This window comes from Alosa pseudoharengus, unplaced genomic scaffold (genome assembly GCF_046254945.1).
Source record: "Alosa pseudoharengus isolate Yale_2024_CS ecotype anadromous, Long Island Sound unplaced genomic scaffold, YU_APseudo_1.1 YU_APseudo_1.1_scf_5, whole genome shotgun sequence".
In the NCBI taxonomy this organism is placed as follows: Eukaryota; Metazoa; Chordata; class Actinopteri; order Clupeiformes; family Clupeidae; genus Alosa; species Alosa pseudoharengus.
The window spans coordinates 39667358-39694857 of record NW_027468837.1 but is presented as its reverse complement, the minus strand read 5'-3'; the positions used below and the strand labels follow the sequence as shown (position 1 = coordinate 39694857).

At 45.4% G+C, this 27500-nt stretch overlaps 2 protein-coding genes across 2 annotated transcripts in view; both read left to right on the top strand.

Annotated features, from left to right (window-relative positions):
- nxph4 (neurexophilin 4) overlaps positions 1-770 on the top strand; it is a 42152-nt gene extending 41382 nt beyond the window's left edge. The window contains exon 2 of the mRNA XM_076267800.1: positions 1-770. This exon is cut by the window's left edge and continues 959 nt beyond it. The gene's annotated coding sequence lies outside the window, so the exon portion shown is untranslated.
- Positions 771-10137: 9367 nt separating this feature from the next.
- Positions 10138-25927, top strand: shmt2 (serine hydroxymethyltransferase 2 (mitochondrial); the record flags this gene model as incomplete). The annotated part of the gene is given in 5 exon segments (XM_076268060.1): positions 10138-10247; positions 21409-21609; positions 23907-23986; positions 25138-25338; positions 25846-25927. Coding segments are annotated over 5 exon segments (597 nt in total), but the record flags the coding sequence as incomplete, so codon positions are not given.
- Between the last annotated feature and the right edge of the window lie 1573 nt (positions 25928-27500).

Here is a 27500-nt window from a genome sequence, read left to right as displayed (position 1 = left end):
GATGTTTATTTGTTTTGAACGGTCTTTGTAAATACAGTATTCAAAACTTCAGCTCTGATCCAAGGATTCTTTTTTCTCCTCTATTTGCTCCTGGTTTTATTTTGTAAAAATAAATTGAAAAGATGAGAGTGAGAGTGACTTTTGTTACTGTTTCATCAGTGTGACTTAACACCAAAAATGTCAACAAGTTATTAGCATTTGACTGTATGTTCTACATTTATTTATACCCCTTGTTTTCAGACTTGGAAACCAGAGCGGAGTTTCACCATTAAAAGACAATTGCTCCCAAGACCAGAAGACTATATACAGTATTACTTTTATCAGAATGTATATGAAATGTTAAAGATAGAATATGCACAAAATATATGGCAACCCACATTAAAATAACTGTTGGTTTCATCCTATTTGTACTTGCTGTAAATGGTGAACATGTAATAATGGGCAAAGACATTTTGAAATGTTTTTGAATTCCGTAGACCTAAAAGAATACTGCACTGTATCAAATCTTTGCTCCAAATCTTTTGGCAGAAGAAGGTGAAGAGCCACAAATGTGATTGAGTGAAGGCGTAAACTATTAACCCTTTCCACTTAGTGGAGTACCAAAACAAACCTATACTGTCACATGTTAGTCTCACCAAACCAGGATTCACCTGTTATTTTACACGGGTTATTTTAGAGCTGCAGACATAGAGAATAAGCCAGTCGGTAAAATGGTATTTTTATAGTATATAAAGTGCTACCTAAAACACACATCAATATCTGTTATTTATTATTTATTTTTAGTGCATATGTAAAATAACCATCTGGAAATATGGTTTGCTTGGTTATATGGACTGTGTGAGACTTCTGAGAAATCTTAAGGACCAGAAGTTGATTTTCTGCGGTGTTGCTTGATATGACATGTAAACAAAATTACTTATGTAAATACTCAACAACAAATAAATCTTTAAAGCCACCCTGAATTATTTTTTCAATTAATATCTCAAACCTCAACGGTAATACATCTTTAAGACTGCACCAATTTGTTACCCACAGCAAATTCAATAATTTGTATATACCGGTATATAAATCTAATTCAATTAATATATTTTGGTCCAGTGTACTGATTGATGTTGCATTGATGTTCATATCAAGGATCTCAGAGTGAATAAAAGCTGTTAATCAAGGTAAGCATGAACCCATCCTTGTCGCCACCATCTTGGACACCCAGTGAGCATGTAACTGGTGGATGAGATTAAGGTCAAGGAATCACTACCCTTGGGGCCATTACACAAACACATTTAGAATAGCTGTCAAAAGCAGATTGAAGTATTTAGTGTCCCATAGACACACTTTCCAGTTATTTCCCCTAACTGTTTCCTGCAGGATTATCTCACAACAGGTCACTTGAACTCACCCTCCCTCATTTCTCTTTGGTAGTGGGCTACACACATTTGGCTTCATGGCTGAAGTCAGGTAATATGTGTGTGCAGGGGTGCTGCTGGTCATGTTGGACCCTAAGACTACAATGTTGTGGACCCCCAACAACAATAATAATAATAATAATAATAATAATAATAATAATAGACCTAATGATTATTGATCTATGTGGGCCTCCTGTCTGTGTAGGGCCTTTGGAATTGGAACATTCCCCCACCTTAAGGCAACTTGAACCTTTGTGTGTGCGTGTGTATGCATGGGTGTATATAACCAGAGACTTTCTAATGAGGAGACACAGCACTCAAAAGATCCTCCATAGAAATGCATGGGGTTAGTTTGTAACGGCAATATGGCAGTTGTCTAATATCCCACCCTTCTGCGGCAAAAAGTCGACATGTGAATACATTGAGCCAATCATATGGTGTGTTGTGAAGACATCATGCCAATCATGTGTTTTGATCTCGCCGCTGGAGCAAGGTCGGTGTAGTGAAGCTTTGCGCACGCGCATTTCTGCCGAAATAGATGCCCAATAGAGTGGCGAAGTCCCGCCCCTTCTACTTCCGGTCCATGGGACCTATCTTTCAAAAAATTATGAACGGGAGTTAATGGAGAGATAACAATTATTTTTTGGTCCAGTTTGAATTGTGCCACAAATTTCACATATGATGTGTGTGAATTTAAAAGATAATTTTTCACGTCAAGAAAGTACTGTTGTTCGATAGACTTCAAAAGTTATGTTGGTTTTGTGCGAATCCACTCAGTGGACTACATCTCTCGTCTCGAACGATGAACGTCACCAACGTAATGAAACGATAAGAGCTGTTATGCTAGTTAATGGTTGCATCTTGCTGCCTGCTATGTCACTTAACAGTATGTAATGTACAGTCTATGGACGAATACAATTTACCTGATGTGTTTAATCCTCTGACTCATGGTATTTTCTTCGGCAAGGAAAGCCCAATTAAGACCTGTTGCTGGTATGCTTGTACAATCTAGTGTGGCTGTGAATGAGCTAACGTCACTAGCGCGACTGATGGGTTTGTAGTCGTTGGAATTACGATCTTTCACAATGTTGTAATTCAATAGTTACGAAACAAACTGCAAATGTCTTTACATGAAAAATTGTCTTTAAAATTGACAAACATCATATGGGTAATTCAAGGCACAAGTCAACTGGGACCAGAAAATAATGTCTTTTTCGCCATAGACTGCCATTCAAATTTTTTTTAAAGATGGAGGCAAACGGAAGGGGCGGGACTTCGCCACTCTATAAGTTCCCAATTTGCGTATTAACGCTTTTGTGCTCGGTATTTGCGTATAACGCTTTTGTGCTCGGTATTTGCGTATAACGCTTTTGTGCTCGGTATTTGCGTATAACGCTTTTGTGCTCACTTCAGGCGTATTTGTTTTGCAACGTGTATGTAAAAAAATGGCGAGGTATGTACAAACAGGCCGTACTGAGGTAAAAGGGCAGACTGCCTGCCGCGGAAGCTGAGAATGCCAAATTGCTCTTTTCAATCTCATGCATATGCATTCATAGGAGGGTCAGGGGAAAGTGGGAGTTTCGTGTAAAAAGATGGGAGGAGAAGCATAAATGTGCCTAATTAGATATTCCCCTGTATGTACGGAAACTGCCCATGAAAGCGCATGTCTATTTTGCACTGTAAATTGCAGTAGGGGGCGGAGAAAGGCGCTGTTTACCCAATGAACTGCAAGTTTGATAATTATGACGTTAACATAAGTGTCATAACGTGTGACAAATAGTCTACATCTGGCCTTGAGTACGCCTATAAATAAGGTGAAAACGCAATTGGTTGTAGCAATAAATTGGTAAACTACTTCCGGACATCGGAGGAAGTCGAGGGTGGGCTTAAATTAAAGGTCTTCAAGAGATCTATAACATATATGAGTTTCATGTATATAGGACCTTCGGGTCGGGAGCTACATGAGGATCAGTCCTCGGACTGATCTTGCATTTGCCCTATATCCCTAACCCTAGCAATTTAGCAGATTATCTCTTTGAAAGGGCACAATACATTGATACTTTATTTTAAAGGTGTCATTGTCAAAATAGTTGCTTTTAGGGATCAAATTTTACTTTGATCAACAAGGGGAAAGTCCCTATGTAGGCCTACATTTTATACATCTAGAGCCTGAAACTGAGAAACAGTATATTGTTAAAATAATATGGTTAACATTGGTTGGGTTTTGCTTGGATAATTATTGCCTTACGATTGTGTGTGTGTGTGTGTGTGTGTGTGTGTGTGTGTGTGTGTGTGTGTGTGGATGGATTTGTTGGTGTGTTTCATTGTGTCTGTATGTCATCTGTCATCTCCTCAGTAAGTTTCTAGAGTGTGACTGACTCATGTACATCACAGAGATGACGAGCCAGTGACTGATAGGCCAGTTGGTATGTCTCTAAACTTCAGAGGAATTCATTTAGAGCACAGGAGTTTGGTAATCAGCTATTGTGCTTTTATTTCTTCACAAATGGCAACACCAAAGACCAACTGTAAATGTGTGTGTGTGTGTGTGTGTGTGTGTGTATGAGAGAGAGAGAGAGAGAGAGAGAGAGAGAGAGAGAGAGAGAGAGAGAAAGATAGGGTACTTATGACAAAGAATTCCTGGAAGTCCCTTTAAAGAACAAAACCTGATTTTATCAGTTTTGTAATCTTGCATGTTGTTCTTACAGTTTCAACCACATCATGAACATGGCTCTCTCAAATCTCATGCACTGACCGTGAGGAACGTGCATTTCACAGACCTCACACCACACAATGGCTTTGCAAATGCAATGTTATAAATTGATTATGAAATAAGAGATGAACTGATGATGGAATATATTCAGTTTGTACATTTAGTTTGCATAGACTTTATATGTAGTGTTGGTATGGTGCTACAACATTAAATGTAATTAAATGTTCTATTAACAATTATTGTGAACATTAACAGCCTCATAGATTTAACACATGACAAGCCCATATCACTCAATAGATATAACCTCAGGTCTAAGACGTCACAGACTTCTGTCTCAATGTGACTACCCTGGTTAAACAAAGGATAAAAAAATAATAAACAGAAGATCTTACCGAATACAAGGCAATACAAGGGTATAAAGCATGCCTCTGTACAATAAGCGGTTCCTGAGTAATCTGGTTTTGTAATTGCAACAAATTTCTATATGGTCTCCAACTTTGGGCCGAAATTATAATGTATTCTCATGTAAACTATTTATGTCAGTATACACACATTTTTGTATATTACTTAGCCATACAGTATCCCACCATTGTGGTTCTTAATACTGCCAGATTCCAGACAATCCCACTTAATCCCATTTACACAGATATGAATATATATGTTTACTGGCATGCTTCCTAGTGACATTAAATAAGCTTTTTGCATGTTGGGCTCATTTGTTTCAGTGGAGCCAGGTGTGTTTGGACCTGCCGCAATTGTTAATGTAATTAGTGTCTACACAGACCAGGTTGGGTGTTACCCCTAAATCAGCATGTTACGATAAAGAAATATTTATGCAAGTTAGAGCAAAATCTAACAGAAGATGCCATTACAACAACGCTCCACCACCGGACACAAAGCGGCCGCATAGAAAGCCTTTCGTGCGATGAGCCCATTCTAATCCTGACCAAACAAAATAACCATGACAACCATTCTGTTGTGTTATTCTAGAAGGGTTCCGGGAGTATGCTATGCTCAACTATAAGAAAAAGTTGTATATTTTAACTTTTAAATGCATCAATCTGGTGCACTTTGAAAAAAAATGCAGAGGTTACAGACTTGCTTATTTTTATCAGTAGATGAAAATATTTGTGCTGTAGCCTAAACCTATTTTGCTCTTTAGAATTTTAACCATGCACACATGGTATAGTTATGATAAGTTCACAACCACAAAGCATATTTGCTGAGTTTCACAGTTCAGAAATGGTCAAAAATAGTGTATATTTCAGCACTCCATGAAATTATGCAGAAGGTCAGCGATGTTGTTCAACTAGTTAAGTAAATCAGTGGTTCTCATTCTTTAGAATTGCAGTGCAAGGTATTGTAATGATGTAGTACAGTACGCTGTGTTTGGAAAATAGGGTCCCGCTGGATTTTCATGTAAAAATTTATTTTTTTGCATATTTTGCTAATATAGAGTCTAAGGAACAATATTTTTTTTGTCTTCAAATTTTCACGATCCATCTTTAGTGTTTTTTCTGTATGTTTTAAAATAAGCGATTATATCTAGTCCGAAAAGTGATTTTCACATTTTCTTCTAATTTTTTGACAATTAATTCCACTTTTTGCACACAAAACCCCCAGATAATGTAGAAAGGTTATTGGTTCTAAAACAATATCCATAGTTTTCAAACTTTGAGTGTCTGAAAAGTGTAAAAACACCTCCACCCTTGTTGCCTATGTCAAAAACGATTTCTTAATCTTTGCTTTTCTTGATGCTTTCCTTGACCTGCAATGTCATTCTATTGTCTACCTTAAGAGAAATTTGTCTTGGAAATAATCTATAGTAGTACAGGCAACACAGTACACCACTATGTGTCATAGGCATGGGTAGTTGAGTTACAGTAGGCAAAATTAACAAACAAAAGTATATAAGGTACAAACAAACAAACAAACCACGGATGGCCCTCTCACAGCCTGAACTAATACAAAAAACAAATAACTCAAGGGGAAACATTGCTCAGACACTAAACCATGTGCATTTGCTCTCTTTAAAAGCAACGGGTTATCCACAGCCAACAGGCCGGGCGTGCGAGAGAAGCAATGAAGTCTTAGAATTAAGAATAAAGCCATGTTCTTCCAACAACAACAACCACAAACACCCATGCGGCAAAAATATCAAATGACCGGCTGTGTTCTCTCAGAGAGGAAGCTACGTATATGATCACCACCCACGGGTGGGCGTGTAAGCCAGCGCTGCAGGTCAGCCTTTCTGCATACACACCTGGCTTTAAAGTTCACCCTCCTGGTAGCATACCTATATACTGCCAAGGCCTGAAGGGGACAGGGAGAATATTTACTTCTGCTACACTGGCAGAGAACTCATGTGAAACAGACTGTGGGAGGTGGAAGGGGTTTGAATGCTGTCCGGCAGTATTATGAGTGGAACGTCTTAAGGGGGCCCTTTTCCCCATACAGCCTGATCTTATAGTGTGTGCCAATTCCATCAAGACACTCCACAATTTCATACTTTGTAGACACCCATGTATCCTGGATTTTGTGGCGACCGTGAAAATGGTTCTTGCAAAAGAGTTTACATGTACATTATATTTAGCAGACACTTCTTGACTAAAGTCACTTACATACTGTATGTCAGCTATATTACAAGGGCAACTTGGGGTTAAGTGCCTTGCTCAAGGGCATAACAGTGAAAGCCAGGAATTGAACCGACAACTTTCAGGCTACTGCACGCTAGAACCAGCTCCTTAACCACTACACTACCACTGCCCACTAGAAAAAGACTAGAGTGCCAGTGTGATTGTAGTGTGCGGACAACTACTCTTCTTTCCTTGATAAGCTTTTTTGTTCTGCACCTGGCCTCAGTGAGGTGGGATGTGCATACAACCACTTTGAAGAGGACTACAGTGTTAGGACAACCATGCCTGAGATATACCGCAGCCTCTTCTAAGTGTCTCCTAGCACTAGCATAGACAGAAGTCAGTTACTCTTGATGTTGCACCACCCAATCAGTCGGTGGACTGTCCCTGTGGTCACCTCCAGTATTTCCAAGTAGGTGGTCGACTGGTAACTGTGGCTTCTGACCGAACATCAGCTCGTATGGGGAGTGCTGTGTGGACTGGTACACGGTGGTATTATAGGCGAACAGGAGCTGAGGGAGCAACTGGGGCCATTTACGCTTCTTTTCAGGGGGTAAGGTCCTGAGCAAGTCATGAAGTGTCCTGTTGAAACGTTCACATTGACCATTCCCCTCTGGATGATAAGTGGTGGTTCTAGTCTTTGTTATGATGTAGGTGTCACACAGGTGCTTCAACAGCTCCCCCTCAAAGCCGCGCCCCTGATCAGAGTGGATTCTCCTTGGCACGCCATACACATAGAACCATCTCTCAGTTAGAAACTTAGCTACAGTGGAAGCTCTCTGATTAGGGGTGGGAAAGGCCTGGGTAAACTTTGAGAAAACATTTGTGATTACCAGAACATTCTCTTGTCCTGTGCTAGCCCAATCCAAGAGAGTAAAGTCAATGGAGATTATCTACAAAGGCTTAGTGGCTAACATATTTCCCAAGAAGGTTCTGGCTTGGGTTGTCTTGCTTTAGCAACCACACAGTGCTCACACTCAGAACACCACTTTTGCACCTCATGCCACATCTGGGGCCAGTAGCACCTCTGTCATATCAAATCTGTGGTCCTGTCCACCCCCAGATGGCCGTGGTTGTTGTGTAGGCTAGTGAGCACTTCGACTCGCAACACCTTTGGCAGTAAAAGCTGTAGCACTGGATCCCTGGAAGGAGGAGCCTGGATCGCTCGGTACAAGGTCCCATCCACTTCCTGTATCTGGGACCACTGCTTTATCAACTGCGGACTTCCCTTGGTTCACTCCACTTGTCTTAACGGGTATGTGGTCGTCCATGTCACCAAAACCACAAGTATCTGGAAATACAGGGATCAGTCCCTTGCAGGACTTTCAGGTCTCTTTTGGTTCAACCAGGGATGGTGTCCACCATACATACATTCTGTCATCCAAGAGTCTTGGATAGGTGCACTCGAGGCTTGCATGTTGGCTATGGCAAGCGGCAGGGGGACTTCCAGGCCTTGTGACACAGATAGCAAATTATTAGTGGGGCTTGTGAGAAGCCTAGAAACGCTATCGGCATTGCAATTAGCTGTCCCAGGAAGATATTTGATGTTGTAATAAAGAGGGCAAGCTGAGAAACCCAGCAATGTTCCAGAGCGCCCAGTTTCGCTGACTGCAGGTATTGGAGGGGATTGTTGTCAGTGTACACGGTGAACGTGTTGCCCAGGAGATACTTGCCATTTTGATTGTGATTGCCCACTTGACTGCAAGGAGTTTGAGTTTCATGGCACTATAATTTGACATGTTCCTCTCACTTGGCCGCAAGTGCATGGCATGCAATCCTGCATGGCATGCATCCATTTCTAAGATAAAGGGACGACTGAAATCAGCATAACTTAGGACTGGTGCTTGAACAAGCCATTCTTTTAAGGCTCTGAATCCAGTGAAAGTTCTGAAGGCAAACCTGAACGTGACTACATTCAATATTAACTATCCAATATTCAGATGTCTGTAATTGAAATGTATGCAAATTAGTGCATAATTAATGAGATATTGTTAAATTACATGCATAAACATATATTTTCAGAAAACTTGTAATGCAAAAAAATATTGTCTCTACATAAATAATCAACTAGTAAAGTTTCATAAGAATATCAAGGAGTTAAATTTTTTACCCTATTCACCCGTTCTATGTTGCCTATGGAGGCCAGTTTTAGGCCGCATATGCTAATTAGCAGGTTTAAAACAAAAAAATCAGCTAAGTAAATATGATATTCAGAATCAGCACCCAAAAATTAGGCAGAATACCCTCTTTGCCAGTGTTTTTTTACATTTGACCCCCAAGTGATAGTGGTCCCAGTCTTAATTATGCATTATATAAATGATGATGTCATCTAAGTGTGAAAATGGATCGTGAAAATTTGAAGACAAAAAAAATCTTGTTCCTTAGACTATACTAGCAAAATATGCAAAAAAATCAATTTTTACAAGAAAATCCAGCGGAATTACACAAGACACCGTACTAATGCTGAATGAGACAAATATTGGCTGTGTACGCAGCAACATTTTGGTTGGCAGCCCCAAATCTCACTCAAGTTTTTTTTTTAAGTTGGCAGCCCTGCGTGAGGTGATTCCTTCAGGTGTGTTTTTTCCTATACTCCTTGAGTGAATGCAGGTCTAGCTAATTGGCAAGAGTTCCTATCAGAGCCGTCAATCAATGCATAAAAGCGACCTGAACTTGTGCGTTGTGGGCCTATGCTGAAGTGCTTGCCAGTGTGAGAGGCTGCGCAGTGAAGCACTTTATTATGCCGAACAATATAGCCTCTTTCTTGTTTTCTCTTTTTGTACATTTTTGTACAAAGCCCAAAAAATATACTTAAAAAAAAGAACTTGCCACATTGTCCTGTACCCGAACAGTTTCACCAATGTAACCTGCCTTGTGTTGAAACTGCAAGAGCCAGCCCTGCACATGTGCTGACTGTGCTGACAAATCGAGCTATAAGCCCAGGCTGCACTACTCTGCAGTAGGCTACACTACACTACTAGTTTTTCAGAAAATGGCGGGAAAATAGATAGTCGGGCTCCTCTCTCATTTCTTAGTATGAAGTGACATTAGTAATCCCTAATCTGGTCTAGGCTACGTCCATTAAATATAGGTTTGGAATTGGAAACTTTTCCCAAAGGAAAAGTGAGAAGTGAGTAATGACATTTGGTGTCTGTAGCCTGTGTTTTACACTTTTTGCTGCAGACTGCATTTTGCTGCGGAAAAATGATGAGGAAGACTTCGCTTGGCTGCTTGGACCCCTAAAATATTCTTACCGTTTGGCCAACACACACACGAAAATCTATGTAGATGTTACATCACTACAAGATTGAACTACACTTCCCAGACTTCACTGCGACTAGGCGCGTGAACCTTATTCAAGGGTCACCACTGTGTTACATACATATCCCATTTAAACGCAGGAGAACAAGCGTGGCAAAGCCTTACCAGTGAGCTGCCTCCTTGCTGTCAAGAATTTCAATCATGCTCTCTTTCACAATACGACAACTGGCAAGAGTAAGTATCCAATAATCAAGTAATACACAGTGTGTATCACTCTTCTGTAGAATAGCATCTAAACTGTTTGCAGAAGCTAATGTTTGAAGAAGCTAAATAGCTTAGCAAATGTGCAGTAGCCCTCATATGATAATATGACTGCAACATGTAATTTCAACATGTCATTTTGTATTATGATGGTGTATTTGGTATCAAGTGCATTGCATTGTTGTAGCCCAGCGACAGGAGTTTACTGTAAAGATGGACACAGCTACACATTAGCAGCGATGCTAGCATCTGTTACAGACGTGGCAATTAAGTTATCCTAAGTTACAGTGACATAGTGTCGTAGTGACATAGTCGCGTGGTTAAACGATACATTGTACTCTCTCGCAGGAGACCAAATTTGAACAGAAAGCCTTCTTTGACAGGAAACTTTAGAACCTGGTCTTGCAGGATACATATAACAGTGCTTCTGACGGGTGTCATTAAAATAGCTAACATTAGATGGTCGGTATCGGTATGACTTTTTTTAAAGGTAAAGTCAGCAGTGTGTCATTACTTAATTGCGGTACAACTTGACCACTAATGCATGGGCACTATTGTGTCCACTGTTGTCTAAAAAGCTTTTGAAATATGCGCTTCAGGGACAGGGTGCAGGGGTTGAGATCCCGCTTATGCAACGGCTCCGAGTCTGTTTCATCATATCAGGTTCTTCCAGGACAGGCGTAGTATTTTTAGGGAAGGTAGAGGTAAAGGTCTCAATTTTCTTCTCGTGGTTATGATTAGCGTGACACTTTAAACTGATAAGCAGTGCAGCAAGTTTCTCTAATCAAGAACAACCCTCAAACTTGAAATAGCTCTATGGTCTTTCTATGGCCATAAACCTCTACTAAATTTGTAGGCTACTTGTTTGCACTTATAAGTTGTAAAGTTAGACGTAAGAACGTAAAAACTTTCACTGGATCTCCACTTAGTTTTAGAACTTCTGCAGACATGCAAAATAGCTTGTGGTGCAAAGTACAAAGCAATACAAAAGCAAGCACAGCAAATATTAACCTCAAGGACACAGTGGCTCCAATAATAGTCTGGGGATAATGATAATACAATGGTAGTGGTCTTGTGAGATGTAAAACTAGAATAATACTAGAATAAACTTTATAATCTTTGCATGCTGAGATTCTTCAGAAACTGCACTATGTTTGCATGCTGGCACAGAACCATGAATAGGCCAACTACTGCTTTTTATAAGAATGAGTATGTACAGTCATGCTCACTATGAAAATATGAACAAAGTTTGCATTCATTTTATGTGTGAACTGTCATGTCTTGTACTATTAGCAATAAGACCGTTTAACTGTAATTTAAACAGTTTTCTTTGTAAATATTGTAGTATTGCAAAGGCCCACTGCAAACTTTTAGCTATTATATTGGAGAGAAAGGTTGGTTGGTTATTGGTCCTCGAATAATTCGACTTGAAAAGGTTACCTCACAGATCATTTGAGGTTCCTTATTAAGCTGTTACTGGTTCACATGTCTGCATGCTTCCCCCATTGTGGAAATCAGTTCAGCGTGCTCCCTATAGCAACCACTTTAGTGCTCCCTATAGCAACCACTTTAGTGGTGCCTCTCTTTCTCTCTGTCTCGTGCTCTCTCTCACTCTGTTCCTCTCTTACTTGCTCTCTCTCTCTCTCTCTCTCTCTCTCTGTCTCGTGCTCTCTCTCACTCTGTTCCTCTCTTACTTGCTCTCTCTCTCACTCTTTCTCTCTGTCTCGCTTATCTCTCTATCTCTCTCTCTATCTCTGTCTCTGTCTCTCTCACTCTTTCTCTCTATCTATCTCTCTCGCTATTTTTCTCTCTCTCTTTCTCTCTATGTGTCTCTCTCGCTTGGGATTTATCACATACTGTGGAGTTCTTTGAAAGCGGGACACAGGCAGGCCCTGCCATCTTTTGTCCTGGCCTCTCTTTCACTCTCTCACTCACTGATGTGTGCATGTCCAGGGGTTGGGGGTGGGAAGGCTAGCACAACAGCACTGATGTGTGCATGTCCAGGGGTTGGGGGTGGGAAGGCTAGCACAACAGCACTCTCATAGTGACTTTGGGAAAATCGACAGAACTAAAAAAAAATAAAATAAAAAAAAGTTGAACAATCAGGTACATCATAAGAAAAAGAAGAAAGAGGGCAAACAAAATAGCTGACTGTGTAAGATTGTCAACCCTGACTGGAAGGGGTTGGTGCTGCCCAGCCCACTTCCCCGTTTTTGCCAAAACGCAGCTGGTTCAGACAGGTCTAGGGCCGACTCGGTCTCTGGGTCCCTCCCTCGCTCCCCCTTATCACGCCGCTTCCATGACGACATGACTGTAACTGTTTTTATTTGCACCATGTAACTCTGGTACCAAAGCTCACTAGATGTGCTCCAGCCAATCAGCAAGGCTCACTCCCCTTACACCCCCACTCCTCTCTCTCTCTCTCTCTCTCTCTCTCTCTCTCTCTCTCTCTCTCTCTCTCTCTCTCTCTCTCTTCAGTCTGACCTCAAACGCCTGAGTCCTTGTATTTGTTTTTACGAGCCCAAGTGCAGGTCCATCCAGAGTCAGCAGGCTTACAGGTTTCTCTCTTAATACCCCAAAATACCTTGAGGGGGACTCATGACGCCAATAACAGAACTCTCCTTTCAAGACTTAAAGTTATGAAACAATCACTTATCTGGTGGCATGCTATCAATGCATGCAATGTGGATATCTCTCTGCTAGTTATCTACGAGGATAGTAAGGACAGAATCCATAGTTCAGCGTATTTTGTTATGTCTAGTCCACAGTTGTCTTTTATCTTGCTTTGTTAAAAAATATTTGATATAGTGTTTTATTCATGTGTCCTTTGTTTTATTTTTGAGACATAGAGATAGCAACATGCGCAACAAACGTAAATAAACAGTGTGAAATCATAATTTTCCCAGAACTGGATCAATAATTGGAACGTGCTACCAGTGTTGAGCAATTCATTATACTAGTGAGAGGACAAAGATTAACTCTATTTTACATTCTCCTTCATATACAGTAAAAAAAAACTTTATTTATTTTGACATTTGCATATTCATTCCTTTTAAAATCCTCATATGAAGTTTCAAGTTTCACTTAAATTCAAAAAAGTGACACCGTTTTGTGACTCCTCTCCAACCTAAATCAGTACTGCCTCCCCCACAGCTTTTGAGCGCAGTTGCTTTGGAGCAGTGCATGCTGTATGCCTGCTTCTATTCCCCCTGGGCCCACCTTCCCTGGCAGCTAAGCTTCAACAGCATCACTGCTTTTAGGCTTCAAAGCTGTTCAAGTGAGTGTTTAAATCAAAGCGTCAATCAAGCATTCAATGGCGTTTTCAGAGCTCAATTTGAATTAAACAAAATATTTAATAATTGATCAGATGATATATTTATACTGGAATCATTTCTATTCTGGGGCTTGGTGTCCCGATTTTGAAAATAGATGGGGGGAAGGGGGTGGGTGCATTAGATCACATGGGCATGCAGACTGTCAAAAGGACTTGCCAAATAAATTGATTTCTGCAGCTGTTTAAATATGCAAGCATAATCTAGATCCATATTAATTTTTTCCCTGTGATGCTTTAAGTCTCATTCAACTTTCAGCCCCATAAAAGCTGTTTATGATTTTTCATCAATTTAGCTCTGCATAACAGATCCCGTCCCCTGCATCCCGTCCTGCAGTGGAGCGCTTAACCCCTCTCACGCTTTAGGAAGTCTTCCCAAGAACACCTTCCCGTGCATGACACTTTTCCGCTCGTTTGTCCAGTAAATACAGGGTGCCCAGGGACATTTCGCCGTCAACATGCTCCTCCTTAGTGGCCGAGCCAGTCAGAGACATTTCTGTTATAATGTCTGTCCGTTTCTCTCACGAAATTGCTTTTCCCACCCCGTTTGATTGTTCCATGACTCCCTCTGGGCCTTAATGGACTCAAGTGTTGGGGAGGCTGAGGCCAGGGTCATGCTTCACCCCCTCACCCTGTCACCTCCACCCTCCAGCTGCCCCGACACCACCACTCTGGTTGGCTGTGACTCCTCCTGCATCAGAAGGCAATTTGTAACGGCAGCCCTCCTATTAGTGAGTGACAGAGCTGGATGAAGCGGGCTGTCAGGCTGAGTGATATTTCTGGCCTGTTGACACTTTCTCCACTTGTGCACTCTCTGTCTCCTCGTCACTCTACCCCCCCCCCCCCCCCCCCCCCCCCCCCGGTCCTCTGTCACCTGTTGTTACAAGGATGATTGTTGTCTTGCGCACGGGCTGATGGACAGCAGTCATCTGTAAAATTGACTCTTTCCTCAGAAGCATGAGGAGATGGCAGAAATAACAAGGAGTAAAATGAAATGATTTTTTTTCTCTCTCTTTCTCCTGCATCCTCTCCCCCACTCCACGAGTCAAGCTGCGGTGCACAAAAGCCTCCCCACCAGAACAATGGCAGCCCCTTATACATCGGCAACAGTTGGTCATCTGTCGTCCGAGTTGCTAGCCTATCCACTCAAACCACTTGGGATTCTTTTTGTACAAGGTCATGCAAAAGTTCGATAGGTTTCTATGCAGATTCACCTCATGGGAGGTTTTCTCATCAGAACTAGTGTAGAGTAGAAAGTGTAGAGGTGTACGCACATCTATAACGATTCTACAGGTGCTGGATACTAGAAATACTGAGTAAAACAAAAGAAAAGATATCCGCACACTGTTTATAAAGCTCCCAGTTTAATGGTGGGTGATACACAACGTTTCGACCACTTCGTCAGGTGTAAACCAGGTTTTCTCATCAGTGCTGTCCTGTGCTTCGGGAATAGATCTGTGACGAGTTTGGCCACTCCTTTATCTCTCCACTGATCATCATTGTCACGGCTGTTCCCTGTGTTGTGCTGCTGTGCTGTGCTGCTGTGCTGAGCTGTGTTGTGCTGCTGTGCTGTGCTGTGCTGCTGTTCCCTGTGTTGTGCTGCTGTGCTGTGCTGTGCTGCTGTGCTGAGCTGTGCTGCTGTGCTGTGCTGTGCTGCTGTGCTGAGCTGTGCTGTGTTGTGCTGCTGTGCTGTGCTGTGCTGTGTTGTGCTGCTGTGCTGTGTTGTGCTGCTGTGCTGTGCTGTGTTGTGCTGCTGTGCTGTGTTGTGCTGCTGTGCTGTGCTGTGTTGTGCTGCTGTTCCCTGTGTTGTGTTGTGCTGCTGTGCTGTGCTGTGTTGTGCTGCTGTGCTGTGCTGTGTTGTGCTGTGCTGTTCCCTGTGTTGTGCTGCTGTGCTGTGCTGTGTTGTGCTGCTGTGCTGTGCTGTGCTGTGTTGTGCTGCTGTGCTGTGCTGTGCTGTGCTGTGCTGTGCTGTGCTGAGCTGTGTTGTGCTGCTGTGCTGTGTTGTGCTGTGCTGTGCTGCTGTGCTGTGCTGTGCTGTGCTGCTGTGCTGTGTTGTGCTGCTGTGCTGTGCTGAGCTGTGCTGTGCTGAGCTGTGCTGTGCTGTGTTGTGCTGCTGTGCTGTGTTGTGCTGTGTTGTGCTGCTGTGTTGTGCTGCTGTTCCCTGTGTTGTGCTGCTGTTCCCTGTGTTGTGCTGCTGTGCTGTGTTGTGCTGCTGTGCTGAGCTGTGTTGTGCTGCTGTGCTGTGTTGTGCTGCTGTGCTGTGCTGTGCTGTGCTGTGCTGTGCTGTGTTGTGCTGCTGTGCTGTGCTGTGTTGTGCTGTTGTGCTGTGTTGTGCTGCTGTGCTGTGCTGTGCTGTGCTGTGCTGTGCTGTGCTGTGTTGTGCTGCTGTGCTGTGCTGTGCTGTTCCCTGTGTTGTGCTGCTGTGCTGTGTTGTGCTGTGCTGCTGTGCTGTGCTGTGCTGTGCTGTGCTGTGTTGTGCTGCTGTGCTGTGTTGTGCTGTGTTGTGCTGCTGTGCTGTGTTGTGCTGCTGTGCTGTGTTGTGCTGCTGTGCTGTGCTGTGCTGTGCTGTGCTGTGCTGCTGTGCTGTGTTGTGCTGCTGTGCTGTGCTGCTGTGCTGTGCTGTGCTGTGCTGTGCTGTGCTGTGCTGTGCTGTGCTGTGCTGTGCTGTGCTGTGCTGTGCTGTGCTGTGCTGTGTTGTGCTGCTGTGCTGTGTTGTGCTGCTGTGCTGTGCTGTGCTGTGCTGTGCTGTGCTGTGCTGTGCTGTGCTGTGCTGTGTTGTGCTGCTGTGCTGTGCTGTGCTGTGCTGTGCTGTGCTGCGCTGCCGTTTGCCTGGGAGCTCCAGCCGCCTCTCTTCTGGGTCCAGGATTAGCCGTCTGTCTCCGGTCAGCGGACAGCTTGACTGAGCTGTGCTAAACACGTCTCCGCCGCCACACGATGCCGTGATGGTTCCAGCCGAGCGCTCGCCGTGACTCCGAGAGGTGTCTTCAGTGTACACACACACACACACACACACACGCTCACACACACACACACGCTCACACATACACACGCCAGAGTTTCCGCTAGAAAAAAATGGTGCCGGTCAAAGTGACCGTCAGAGGTTTCGTTTTCCGGACATTTTGATGATATGCCGGTCAAATATCCTATTATCCCTTCTTAATGCCAGAATGCCTAAGTGCCAGAAATGATCCGCGGACCAGTAATCGCCTCGTCGAGGAGGCCCTAACCCTACCCCCTAAGCCCTAATCATAGACAGAGAACGCATAAACCTACTGTATGATTTGGGTAAAGAACACTTTGCATGTCCAATGTACACGGAGAATGACAGTGTCTTGGAGCGGCCGCACCCACCGCAACTCCACTTCCAATGTCACTGATTCCGACAGATACGCCCGACACTTCTGCTTTTTATCTGGTGGTGGTGGAGTTGACCGGACATCTGAGGCTTCAGACGTTACCAATTTATCATCATCCATCCCGTCTGGCCTTTGAAAAAATTTTTAAGGCTATAGTCTGCCTGGGCCTGGCCATGTTTGAACCGCCTCTCATTTGTTCGTTGTTTAACATGGATGTTTTAAGCGTGCGCTTCCTATTTGAAATGCAGAATAGGTTATGCGTGTTGTTTAATAACTTTCAAACGGTAGAGCCTGTTCATTTAAAAACATAGCCAGAGGACGTATATAGGCTTAGGCCTACATATTAAAGCTTATTCTCAAATTCAGATTGCGTTAGGGGACGGGATTATTAGCCAATTTCAATCGGACAATTTGACCGGAGAGATTTAATTTTGTCGGACATTTCATTTTTTTTCCGGCCAATGTCCGGTAATTACCGGACAACGGAAACCCTGACACACGCTCACACACACACACACACACACACACACACACACGCTCACACACACGCACACACACGCACACACACGCTCACACACACACACACACACACACACACGCTCACACACACACACACACACGCTCACACACACACGCACACACACACACACACACACGCACACACACACACACGCTCACACACACACGCTCGCTCACACACGCGCACACACACACACACACACACGCTCAGAGAAGAGAGTGTCACACACCAGCCCGACCTGTCGGCAGTGGCTCCGCGTGACCAGGCTGCTGGCGTCCCCGGCAGGAAGCAGCGACAGCGAAGGACAGATCCCGTCAGCGCGCGCGGTGACCCGTGTGATTTTTTTTTTTTTCCTTTCTCGCCGCTGTGGACGCATCTCCCGCGAGGCTCTGGGCAGCCATCTCAACAGGCGAACGGTCCCGAGACCTGAGACTGACAGGAGGCCAAGGGACCAGGGCCACGCTCGCGCCCATTAATGTGCCAGCTTGTGCCCCCCCCGGTGCCTCCTCTCTGACCCACCGTACCCCCTTACCCACCACTGCACTCCTCTCTTGCACTTTCACTGGAGAACAGGAAGAAGAGGGAATTAAAGAAGCACAGCTGCTGCCTTTAATCCTTATTTATTTTTTGCATAAAAGCTTGTATCAGGCTTTTAATTGAGACCCCACAGTTTCCTGCCGCGGTCACATAAATGGGTCCAGGTCACATGCTTTTTTGTTAGCTTTGCTCATCTTGTCTTCTGTGAAGAAGTGGCAAAGGAGTCACAGAATGTTTTCTTTAAAGAATTGTCATAAGACTTTGGCCCTGCTGGCTGCAGAGGGCATTGTGATGTACAGAGTTGTTCAAGTGTTTAGTTTGTGTGTGTGATTCTGTGACGTTATTCCTCTTTAGTCACACACAGAAGTGCTCAGTATCTGTTTATTTTGGAAAATTACACTAATGCGTTCATGAATAATTCAAACCCTAACGCGCTCATCTGTATTATTAACTTATATGATTTCCTTATTAATATTTGCACATTATGTCGTTAGCGGCCCCCCACCCCTCCACTTAAGAGGCCCTCGTTTTTTTCCCTGTGATGGAGTGAGCGAGGCCAGGGCGTGTCTCTCTCGCGCTCAGGAGGGGGCGCAGGCTCCTGTTCACAGAAGCTTTAATTGTTCCCCATCATTGGCCTAATTGGATTTTAATAACGCCATTAAAATGAAGCACGGCGGCGCCACGTTCATGCACACCCGCCGAGCCGTGAGGGCGGACGCCTGGCGCCCAGAGGTGACTGATGGTGTTTGGTCGCCATGGGCACCGGCGGTAGGGCCTTTTTCGGTGTCGGCCAGATGTGGCAGACTAAGAAGGCACCTTTTGGACAGGTGTGATGTCACGGGAAACAGTCCTTTCAAAGGCTCTCTCTGAAGTTTTTTGCTTTTTCCGTGCGCGCCACAGCCAGGAGGGAGCAGAGGCCACCGTGAGAAACCAAAGCGAATAAAGGCTTTGTCTGTACGGGCGAAGCAAAGGCAACTGGACAAAGATGTGAAGACGAGAAGAGGAAATGGAAATGGAGTGTAGGAGAGGTGCCAGAGTACGCTCTGCCCTCCAACCCCTACGCCACTCTCCTCAGCCCTCCTCCTCTCCTTCCCACCCCCCCAAACAGCCAGAGCAGTGAACGAGGGAATCGGGGGGGAGAGAGGGAGAGGGAGCGAGCAGTTCTGTGCGGAGAGGAAGGCAAGAGATTAGATAAGAGCAAGTGCTGAATAGGGGCTCTGTGTCGGCGCAGCGTAGCGCAGCCGAGAAAGCTCCCCGCAGAACTGCTGATAGAGGCATAATTGAACAAGCACGCTGATTATTGATATCACGCAAACACGCAGCTGCCGCTAATTATATTACATGCTAGAGAGTGGCGCTGGAAACTGCTCCACGAGACGCTCCAGCCAGGATCTGCGTGGGAGTCATGGAAATGTCGCTTGAACAACCGTTAAAAATTCCAAAGAGTTTTTTTTTTTGTCTCTTTTTTTTTAATTGAATAATTATATGTTATGAATTATAGGATACATTTAATATTTAGACACATACAGATGCATGGATTGAGGCATTAGCCTGCATGCTGTGTAAGTGAATGCAGTGATGTATTAATTGATTTCATCTTTTGTGTAACCTTGCCAAGGCAAATATAAGTCTAGTGTCATTTAAGCAGCTGAAATCACTGTCCACTGCAGTTAACAAAACCGCTGCAGCAATGTTGACCACCTTGTGAAAGCATCTTTCCATGTTGTGCTGAAACCTGACCTCAGTGAAAAATTGGGGTCACCTCATTTTTGCCAACAGCGAGATTAAGCTGGTCACGTGCCCCGAAGGATACATTGTTGGAAGTCCTGTCTCATAGCAAGGGGCCTCTGCGATTGAGGTTTTTTTTTTTACAGTTACTGTGCTAAAGTCAATGGCAGCCATTGCCAGTTGTAATGACTTTGAACTGTTTGCTGCTGTATGCCAAGAAAAAGATCTCTGGTGAAACCATGATAATTAAAACTTTCCCAAATCACACACACACACACACACACACACACACACATATATATATATATATATATATATATATATAATCAGACACATGTTCTTGTAGTGGTTCCTGGTCCTGTTTTTTTCTTAATGTGGCAGTTTGCCTAAAGCTTGCACTTTGAACCCTCTGCATAGAGGCACATTTAGACCTCTGTGGTGTCAACAGTATAGGTTGTCTGTTTTCAAATAGATCTCTTCCTCTTAAACCCACAGTAAAGCGTGTTTAGTGTGCATTCCTATCTTAACAAGCTGAGCATTCCTCTGGACTGTTTTTAGACTGTAGTGAAATCAGTGTCACAGGTTTAGCCTCTAGAATATACTGCACTGCTGTCTGCTTTAGTCCTGAAACTCTGTGGGGCTCGGCTAGCACGCGTGCTCCAGTGGTGTCTCTGCCAAAGCAGGTGTGGTAGCATGGCGGCATTGTTATCTTGCACCTCTCCAAGGCCCCGGCCCTGATGGGGTCATCATTAATAACGTTTCATAGTTTGGATTGAGCTAATTAGCTTCCGCTGTGCGCACGATAAATCAAAGAGTTTCCCCCGGCCAGCCACGTCGGTCGGCACACGGCATTTGGTTTTGTTTGTTTTCTGACCAGGTGCTCTTTGCTTTCTCTCTCTCCCCAGCCTCAAGCCTGCCTCTCATAATGAAACAGACATATTACACAAATTAGTTTAGTGTCTTTAAACGACTTTGCTTCAGTGATATTTTTTCCTGGTTGGTTTTCTTTGGTTTTGGATTTTTTTTTGTTATCTACTCCATCCACCTAACACACACACACACACACACACACTTCCAGTAGTTATGCTGGGTTATGGGTGAGCATGGGCATGGGGAGTGTGTGCGGGGTTATGACGCTAACCATATTTAAGCACAATTTAGCCAGTCGTCTTCTATGCCTTGCAGGATTGTTAATGTGCTTCAATTCCATCCAATTTAAATAGTACAACATGGAAAATCATTGTGTGGTGGTCAATGTTGATATTGTGGTGGGCCTCCACAAATGAGTCAATGTATGGGAAACACTGGAAGGGACGAACTTTTTTAGTTAATAATTGACTGGGTTTTACAGTAACAGAGCAAACTTTTTTTGATCAAGAATCCACGAGTGAAGAGATGATATGCATGCCATTCCGGTTGCAGGCTCTCCTCTAGCAAGCTGTTAATTGCACTTCTCATATGGGGTGTGTATGTCAGCGACACTGTAGGCGTTACGGCTCTCTGCCAACGCGCTTCTAATTAATGAAACTAGTTAATTCACTTATGATCAAGAGATTAAAAATGGCAGGAATTGCCACGGTTGTACAGAAAACCCACATTTTCCAGAGTTGTCAGGAGTTTGGAGTCGTCCATTTCAACTTTGTCTTCTCTCTCCCATGACAGCCGGTGTGCCAGCGGTGTCCAGCGGTAGTGGGGGTGGCATGGAGGGGGCAGCACTCTCAGACGGCAGCGCGCAGCTTCGAGCAGTACGAGCGGCCGTGGACTGGCCAGGACAGCCTGGCGCAGGACGACCCCGAGATGTGGGACCTGCTGACCAAGGAGAAGGACCGACAGTGCCGCGGCCTGGAGCTCATCGCCTCCGAGGTATGGGACGCAGAAAACCAGACAAACAAATAAACAACTTGAACGTACACACACACACACACACACACACACACACACACACACACACACACACACACGCAAACACACACTCCGAGGTATGGGACGCAGAAAACCAGACAAACAAATAAACAACTTGAACGTACACACACACACACGCAAACACACACACACACAATATAAATACTATGTATTTGTGCATGCCCATTGGAGCTATATAGCACTTGTCTCAGACAGTTTGCTCACTTCAGAGTTCGGCTCCTTTTATTTAAGCACCACAGAAGAGACAATCACATTTCTTATATGTGTGACCAAACTGGATTTCATCCCACTTCATTCTTGAACTCACTCCAATAATATAAAATGTGCTCTAATGAACACACATCATGACCAAAGTTCAGGCACAGCCTGGGGGAACATGTCTGTGTGATCACAAGGGCGTATGGGATGGAGTAGTTATTGAATTCACTGCCATGTGCTTCAGCAGCGATGGCTGACGGGGAGGCTACACGTGGCACGTAACTGAAGCAGAGAGGGTTTGCTGCTACAATTAGCCTCCACTATAATCAATGGAGCTGGCTACGCCAGACGAGATGGCGGCGCATACGCTCGCTTCAGTTGCGGCCCCCGGTGTAGAGCAGCCTCCGCCACCGAGGGCCTTGAGGAGGCAGCAAACAGTGCTGCTGCTGCTGCTGTTGTGTTTTGCCTTTAATATTCAGAGGCAGCTCCCCGTATCCACTGCTGTTTTAGCCTCTCTCTGCCCCCCCTCTCTTCTTCCTTCCTCCCTCCCTCCCTCCCTCCCTCTCTTCTCCTGTTCTCTCTCCACCTAGCACCCCTCTACCTCTCCATCTCTCCTCTCCTCTTGCTCTCCTCTCCCCCTCTCCCGCTGCTCAGTGAGCTATATCAGGCAGCTCGCAGCACTAAGTCTGGCCACTCTAGTGTGAGATAAAGCTGATATCTTCATATACCCACCCTGCTACCCCTCCCTCTCTCCTCCCTCTCTTTCTCCTCCTCCTCTCTGTCTCTCTGTGTCTCTCTCTTTTCCTCTCCTTCTCACCACCCAGGCTCAGCACTGTGGCCAACAGCAGGGCATCACTTGAAGTGGCTGTTGTGAGGCTTTTGTTTTAAGGTGTGGGGGGATATGGATAGGTGTGTGTGTGTGTGTGTGTGTGTGTGTGTGTGTGTGTGTGTGTTTGGGGGAGGGGGGGGGGGGGCTGTGGCATGGGGTTTGGGTAAAAAGCGAAAGAAATGCGGCGATTGCATTTCCAATTCTAATGCTGCGAGGATCTCCGCATGACGGAGTGCTGCACTAGAAAGCTGTTACCTGAGCCTTTATCGCCCCTGATCTGAGACAGTGTATTAGCATAGCCCCCGTGGGGATCAACACTGTGTGTGTGTGTGTGTGTGTGTGTGTGTGTGTGAGAAAGCTGCCTGCCAGACATGTCACTGAGAACCTGGGAGGTCGGGCTGCTGTGATACTCCAAAAGGGGGAGGTGGCGGGCGGGGGTGGCGGGGGTGGCGGGGGGGGAGGTGGCAGGGCTGGCGGGGGGGGGGGGGGGGGGGTCAAGATGCCGTGTGTCTAACCAGTCTCTCACTCAACCTCTCTGTGTCTTGCTTTCTCTCTTATCTTCCTTCCTACTCATTCACTCTTTGTGTTTCTTTCTTTTTTCTGCTACACTCTCTCTCTCTCTCTCTCTTTCTTTCTCTCTCTCTCTCACACACACATTTAATCCTGATTACCCTATTACCTTCTCCCTCTCTCACCCTGTAGAGGTAAACAAAATGAGTTTATGCTCAGCCCACTCCCCATGCCCCCCCACACACACACACACACACACACACACACACACACACACACACTCCCCATGCCCCCCCACCCCACTCCCCATGCCACACCCCCCCCCACACACACACACACACACACTCCCCATGCCCCCCCACCCCACTCCCCATGGCCCCCCCCCCCCCCCACACACACACACACACACACACACACACACACACACACACACACACACACACACTCCCCATGCCCATGCTCACCCACTTGTGGAGGTGTCTCTCCTCCTGTCTCTTAACTCCACTTGAAGTGAGCCAAGTGGAAGTCTATAAAGGCTGGAGCTCGATACAGTAATGATCACCGCTGACTGGAGGCCCTTTCTGCCTTAATGGCTTAACGGTGCTTAACTCTCCCCTCTTGTCCATCTGTCCTCTGCATTGATCGGCTTGCGTTGCCTTTTGGTGATTTTTTCTTTTCTTTTTTCTTCTCCTCTGACCAGAACTTCTGCAGCCGCGCAGCACTGGAGGCCCAGGGCTCCTGCCTCAACAACAAGTACTCAGAGGGCTACCCTGGCAAGAGGTGAGTGTGCGTGCGTGCGTGCGTGCGTGCGTGCGTGCGTGCGTGCGTGCGTGCGTGCGTGCGTGTGTGTGTAGTCCCACATACCTGTGTGTGTGAATTCTTGCATGTATGATTCAGTGTTTTGAGTTGTCAGTACTAGTAAAGCTGATTCCTTGAAAACTGTGATGTTGCACCCCCACCTACCCCCACCATCTTGATGAGTTTGTTTATGTAGTAAAAAAACAACAGCCCTGAAGTGGTGTCTCTCTCACACACACTTGCTTTGAGGCTTTCTCTTGCTCTCTCTTTGGAGATGGATGATAACTGGATTAGGGCAGAGGCAGTGCGTTTCACGCTTGCTACTTTTCTTGCGCTCTTCACATAAAAGGTGTCCTACATTTCCCAGATGGCAGTTTCATCTGGGCTGCATCTGGGCCGAACGTGGGCCACATGTGGCTGAGCTGCGCCAGATCCGGCCCAAAGCCGCTCCAGTGTCGTTCGCTCTCTTGGTTAGCTCTTTAAGATTTTCAAACTTGTTATCTTGCCTTCTGAGGATTGTGTGAAGGTAGGGACTGTCTAGGTCAAGCAACGACCTCAATACTGATGCTTCTGGGTTTTTTCCCCCCAGAAGATATGTTGTCATTCTGTTTTGAGCTTTTAGCTTTTAGAAATCAAGGACATTTTGGATATTTACTGTATCAACACTAGTTTTTGTCCATACTTTATACTCAGGTATAAAGGGAAGGACTATGAGAAAAGACATTAATCAATGATAGAATAGGCCAGCAGACCCAAAGCCTGGTAGGGTTTCTACAAAGTAGGTGGGGTTTGGAGCAGGTCTCCTGAATGGGACCTCATCTTAAGGGATGAACTTTATTCTGGATGTGAGTGGTTTGAACCAAAATGGTATACTCACAAGGTCTCAGTCTCACAGGTCAATTTTCTGTGCTGTGTGTGTGTGTGTGCGCGTGTGTGTCTGCCTGTGTGTGCACGTGTGTGTCTGCCTGTGTGTGCGCGTGTGCGTCTACGTGTGTGTGTGTGTGTGTGTGTGTGTGTGTGTACGTGTGTGTGTGTGCGTGCACGTCGGTACGTCTGTGTGTGTGTGTGTGTGTGTGTGTGTGTGTGTGTGTGTGTGTGTGTGTGTGTGTGTGTGTGTGTGTCTGTTCTCTCAGGTACTACGGTGGCGCTGAGATGGTGGACCAAATCGAGCTGCTGTGCCAGAAGCGGGCTCTGGAGGCCTTCGACCTGGACCCTGCCAAGTGGGGGGTCAACGTGCAGCCGTACTCCGGCTCCCCGGCCAACTTCGCCGCCTACACCGCCGTGCTCAAGCCCCACGACCGCATCATGGGTCTGGACCTGCCTGACGGAGGACAGTAAGTAGGACCCACTCTGCCCGCTTTTAGAAGGAACTTTCCAGAACAGCGAAATCCAAACTTCTCTTTACTGCCCTTATTGGATCCAAGCACATGGTTATAGTTCCATCTGTAACTTCATGTCTGATATGGTAGCTCAGCGTCTCAGTGTAGTCAGTCCTGTCTGTAAATGTACATTGTCTGTATATTTTGCACTGTCTATATTGCATTGTATATTATATGTGTCTGTACTGCTAGACACACATTAAGCAACCAGAACCAGAACCAAATTCCTTGTCAACATATCAATAAAAAAAAAAAACATTTTCATTCTGAAATGGTTCTGCAATGATGCATCTCTGATTTCAAATATACACAGGACAGGTGTTAAATTCCTAGTGCTATAGTTAGGGGCTTTCACACAGCAACCAATCAGCAACCAACCCTATACATGTATATTGATGTATCATAATTGGTCTCTAAACTTTAGGTCATCACATCTTATTTTCTATTCCCTCTCCCCCATAGCTTGACCCACGGCTACATGTCTGACGTGAAGCGCATCTCGGCCACATCCATCTACTTCGAGTCCATGCCCTACAAGCTGAACGTAAGCAGAGGGGCCATCTCGGCCTGCCTGTGCTAGCTGCTTAGCCTGCCTGTGCTAGCTGCTTAGCCTGCCTGTGCTAGCTGGTCAGCCTGCCTGTGCTAGCTGCTTAGCCTGCCTGTGCTAGCTGGTTAGCCTGCCTGTGCTAGCTGCTTAGCCTGCCTGTGCTAGCTGGTCAGCCTGCCTGTGCTAGCTGGTCAGCCTGCCTGTGCTAGCTGGTTAGCCTGCCTGTGCTAGCTGCTTAGCCTGCCTGTGCTAGCTGCTTAGCCTGCCTGTGCTAGCTGCTCGTAAGGAAATGGAGCCACGTGGCGAGACTTCCCTCCTGTTTCTAGTTTACTCTGGTGCCAGCGCGCGAGTCCACAGGCCAGATTTAGCATTCGCCAGACTGTAAGCAGAAGTAATTTGAGTTGGTGTCAGTGATGGAGTCACGTCGAGATGCCGCGTTCTTGAACCCCACCCCATTCCTCAGATACCCAGAGTTCCTTGGGCTCATTCATGCATTTGCTGGAGTTCCAGTAGCGCTCACTTGCACTGTGGCCTGCTGGGCAACGCGGCCAGCCCGCACTACTGGGCACTTCCTATGAAAACTATTTCTACAGTTTACGGACAGTTGTGTTTGCTAAAGGTGTATCGCCAGCTCACAGCACTCTTTATTTGATCATTGGCCTTAATGATGATGCTGCTTAATCTATTGGTCAGATATAGATAGATAGATAGATAGATAGATAGATAGACAGATAGATAGACAGATAGATAGACAGATAGACACTCACTCACTCACTCTCTCACTCTCTCACTCTCTCACTCACTCTCTCTCACACACACACACACACACTCTGTTTCCCTGAGGGGAAATTCAAGGTCCCAGTAGCATACAGACATCACACACAACATGCACTTAGTTATTGGTCAGGCTGTGTGGACTGGTTTCTTTCCCTGTCCCAGTTTGCAGTGTGGTTGAGCCTGCTGTCCTAGTGTTTGGCCATCTTTGATCCTAAACTGGACCATTCCCCCGAGGCGTGCTGCTTTTGTATAGTGATCTGGAGCTATTTGTTCATGAGTGTATCAGTGATGGCTGTCCTCTCATGTTCCTTCACTCGCTCACACACTCACTTCATTAAATCTGTTTTTCTCTCACCTGCTCTGTCACACATTGTCTTTACCTCTCTCTCTCTCTCTCTCTCTCATTCTCTCTCTCATTCTCTCTCTCTCTCTCATTCTCTCTCTCTCTCTCTCTCTCTCTCTCTCTCTCTCTCGTCACTGTCTTTCTCGCTCATCTCTTCTCTGTCTCGACTGTGGCCTCTTTGTGTTGCCTGCGGTGATCAATTTGGTCTTTGCTCGTGAGGTGATCTATGTCGGGGGGGGGGGGCACCGTGCGTCTGGACTCGTGGGGGGTGGAGGTGGAGGTAGGGGGTGGAGGTAGGAGGGGGCCGTGGCCGGGGATCGGGGGATGGCGCTGGTGTCGTGATGGATGAGGGGCCAGACCCCCACTGCGGGGAGAGATAATAGGAAATCGACAGGCCAGCGGGGTCCACTCTGTCCTCGCGATGAGCGCAGGTGGGGGTGTATCAGGTGT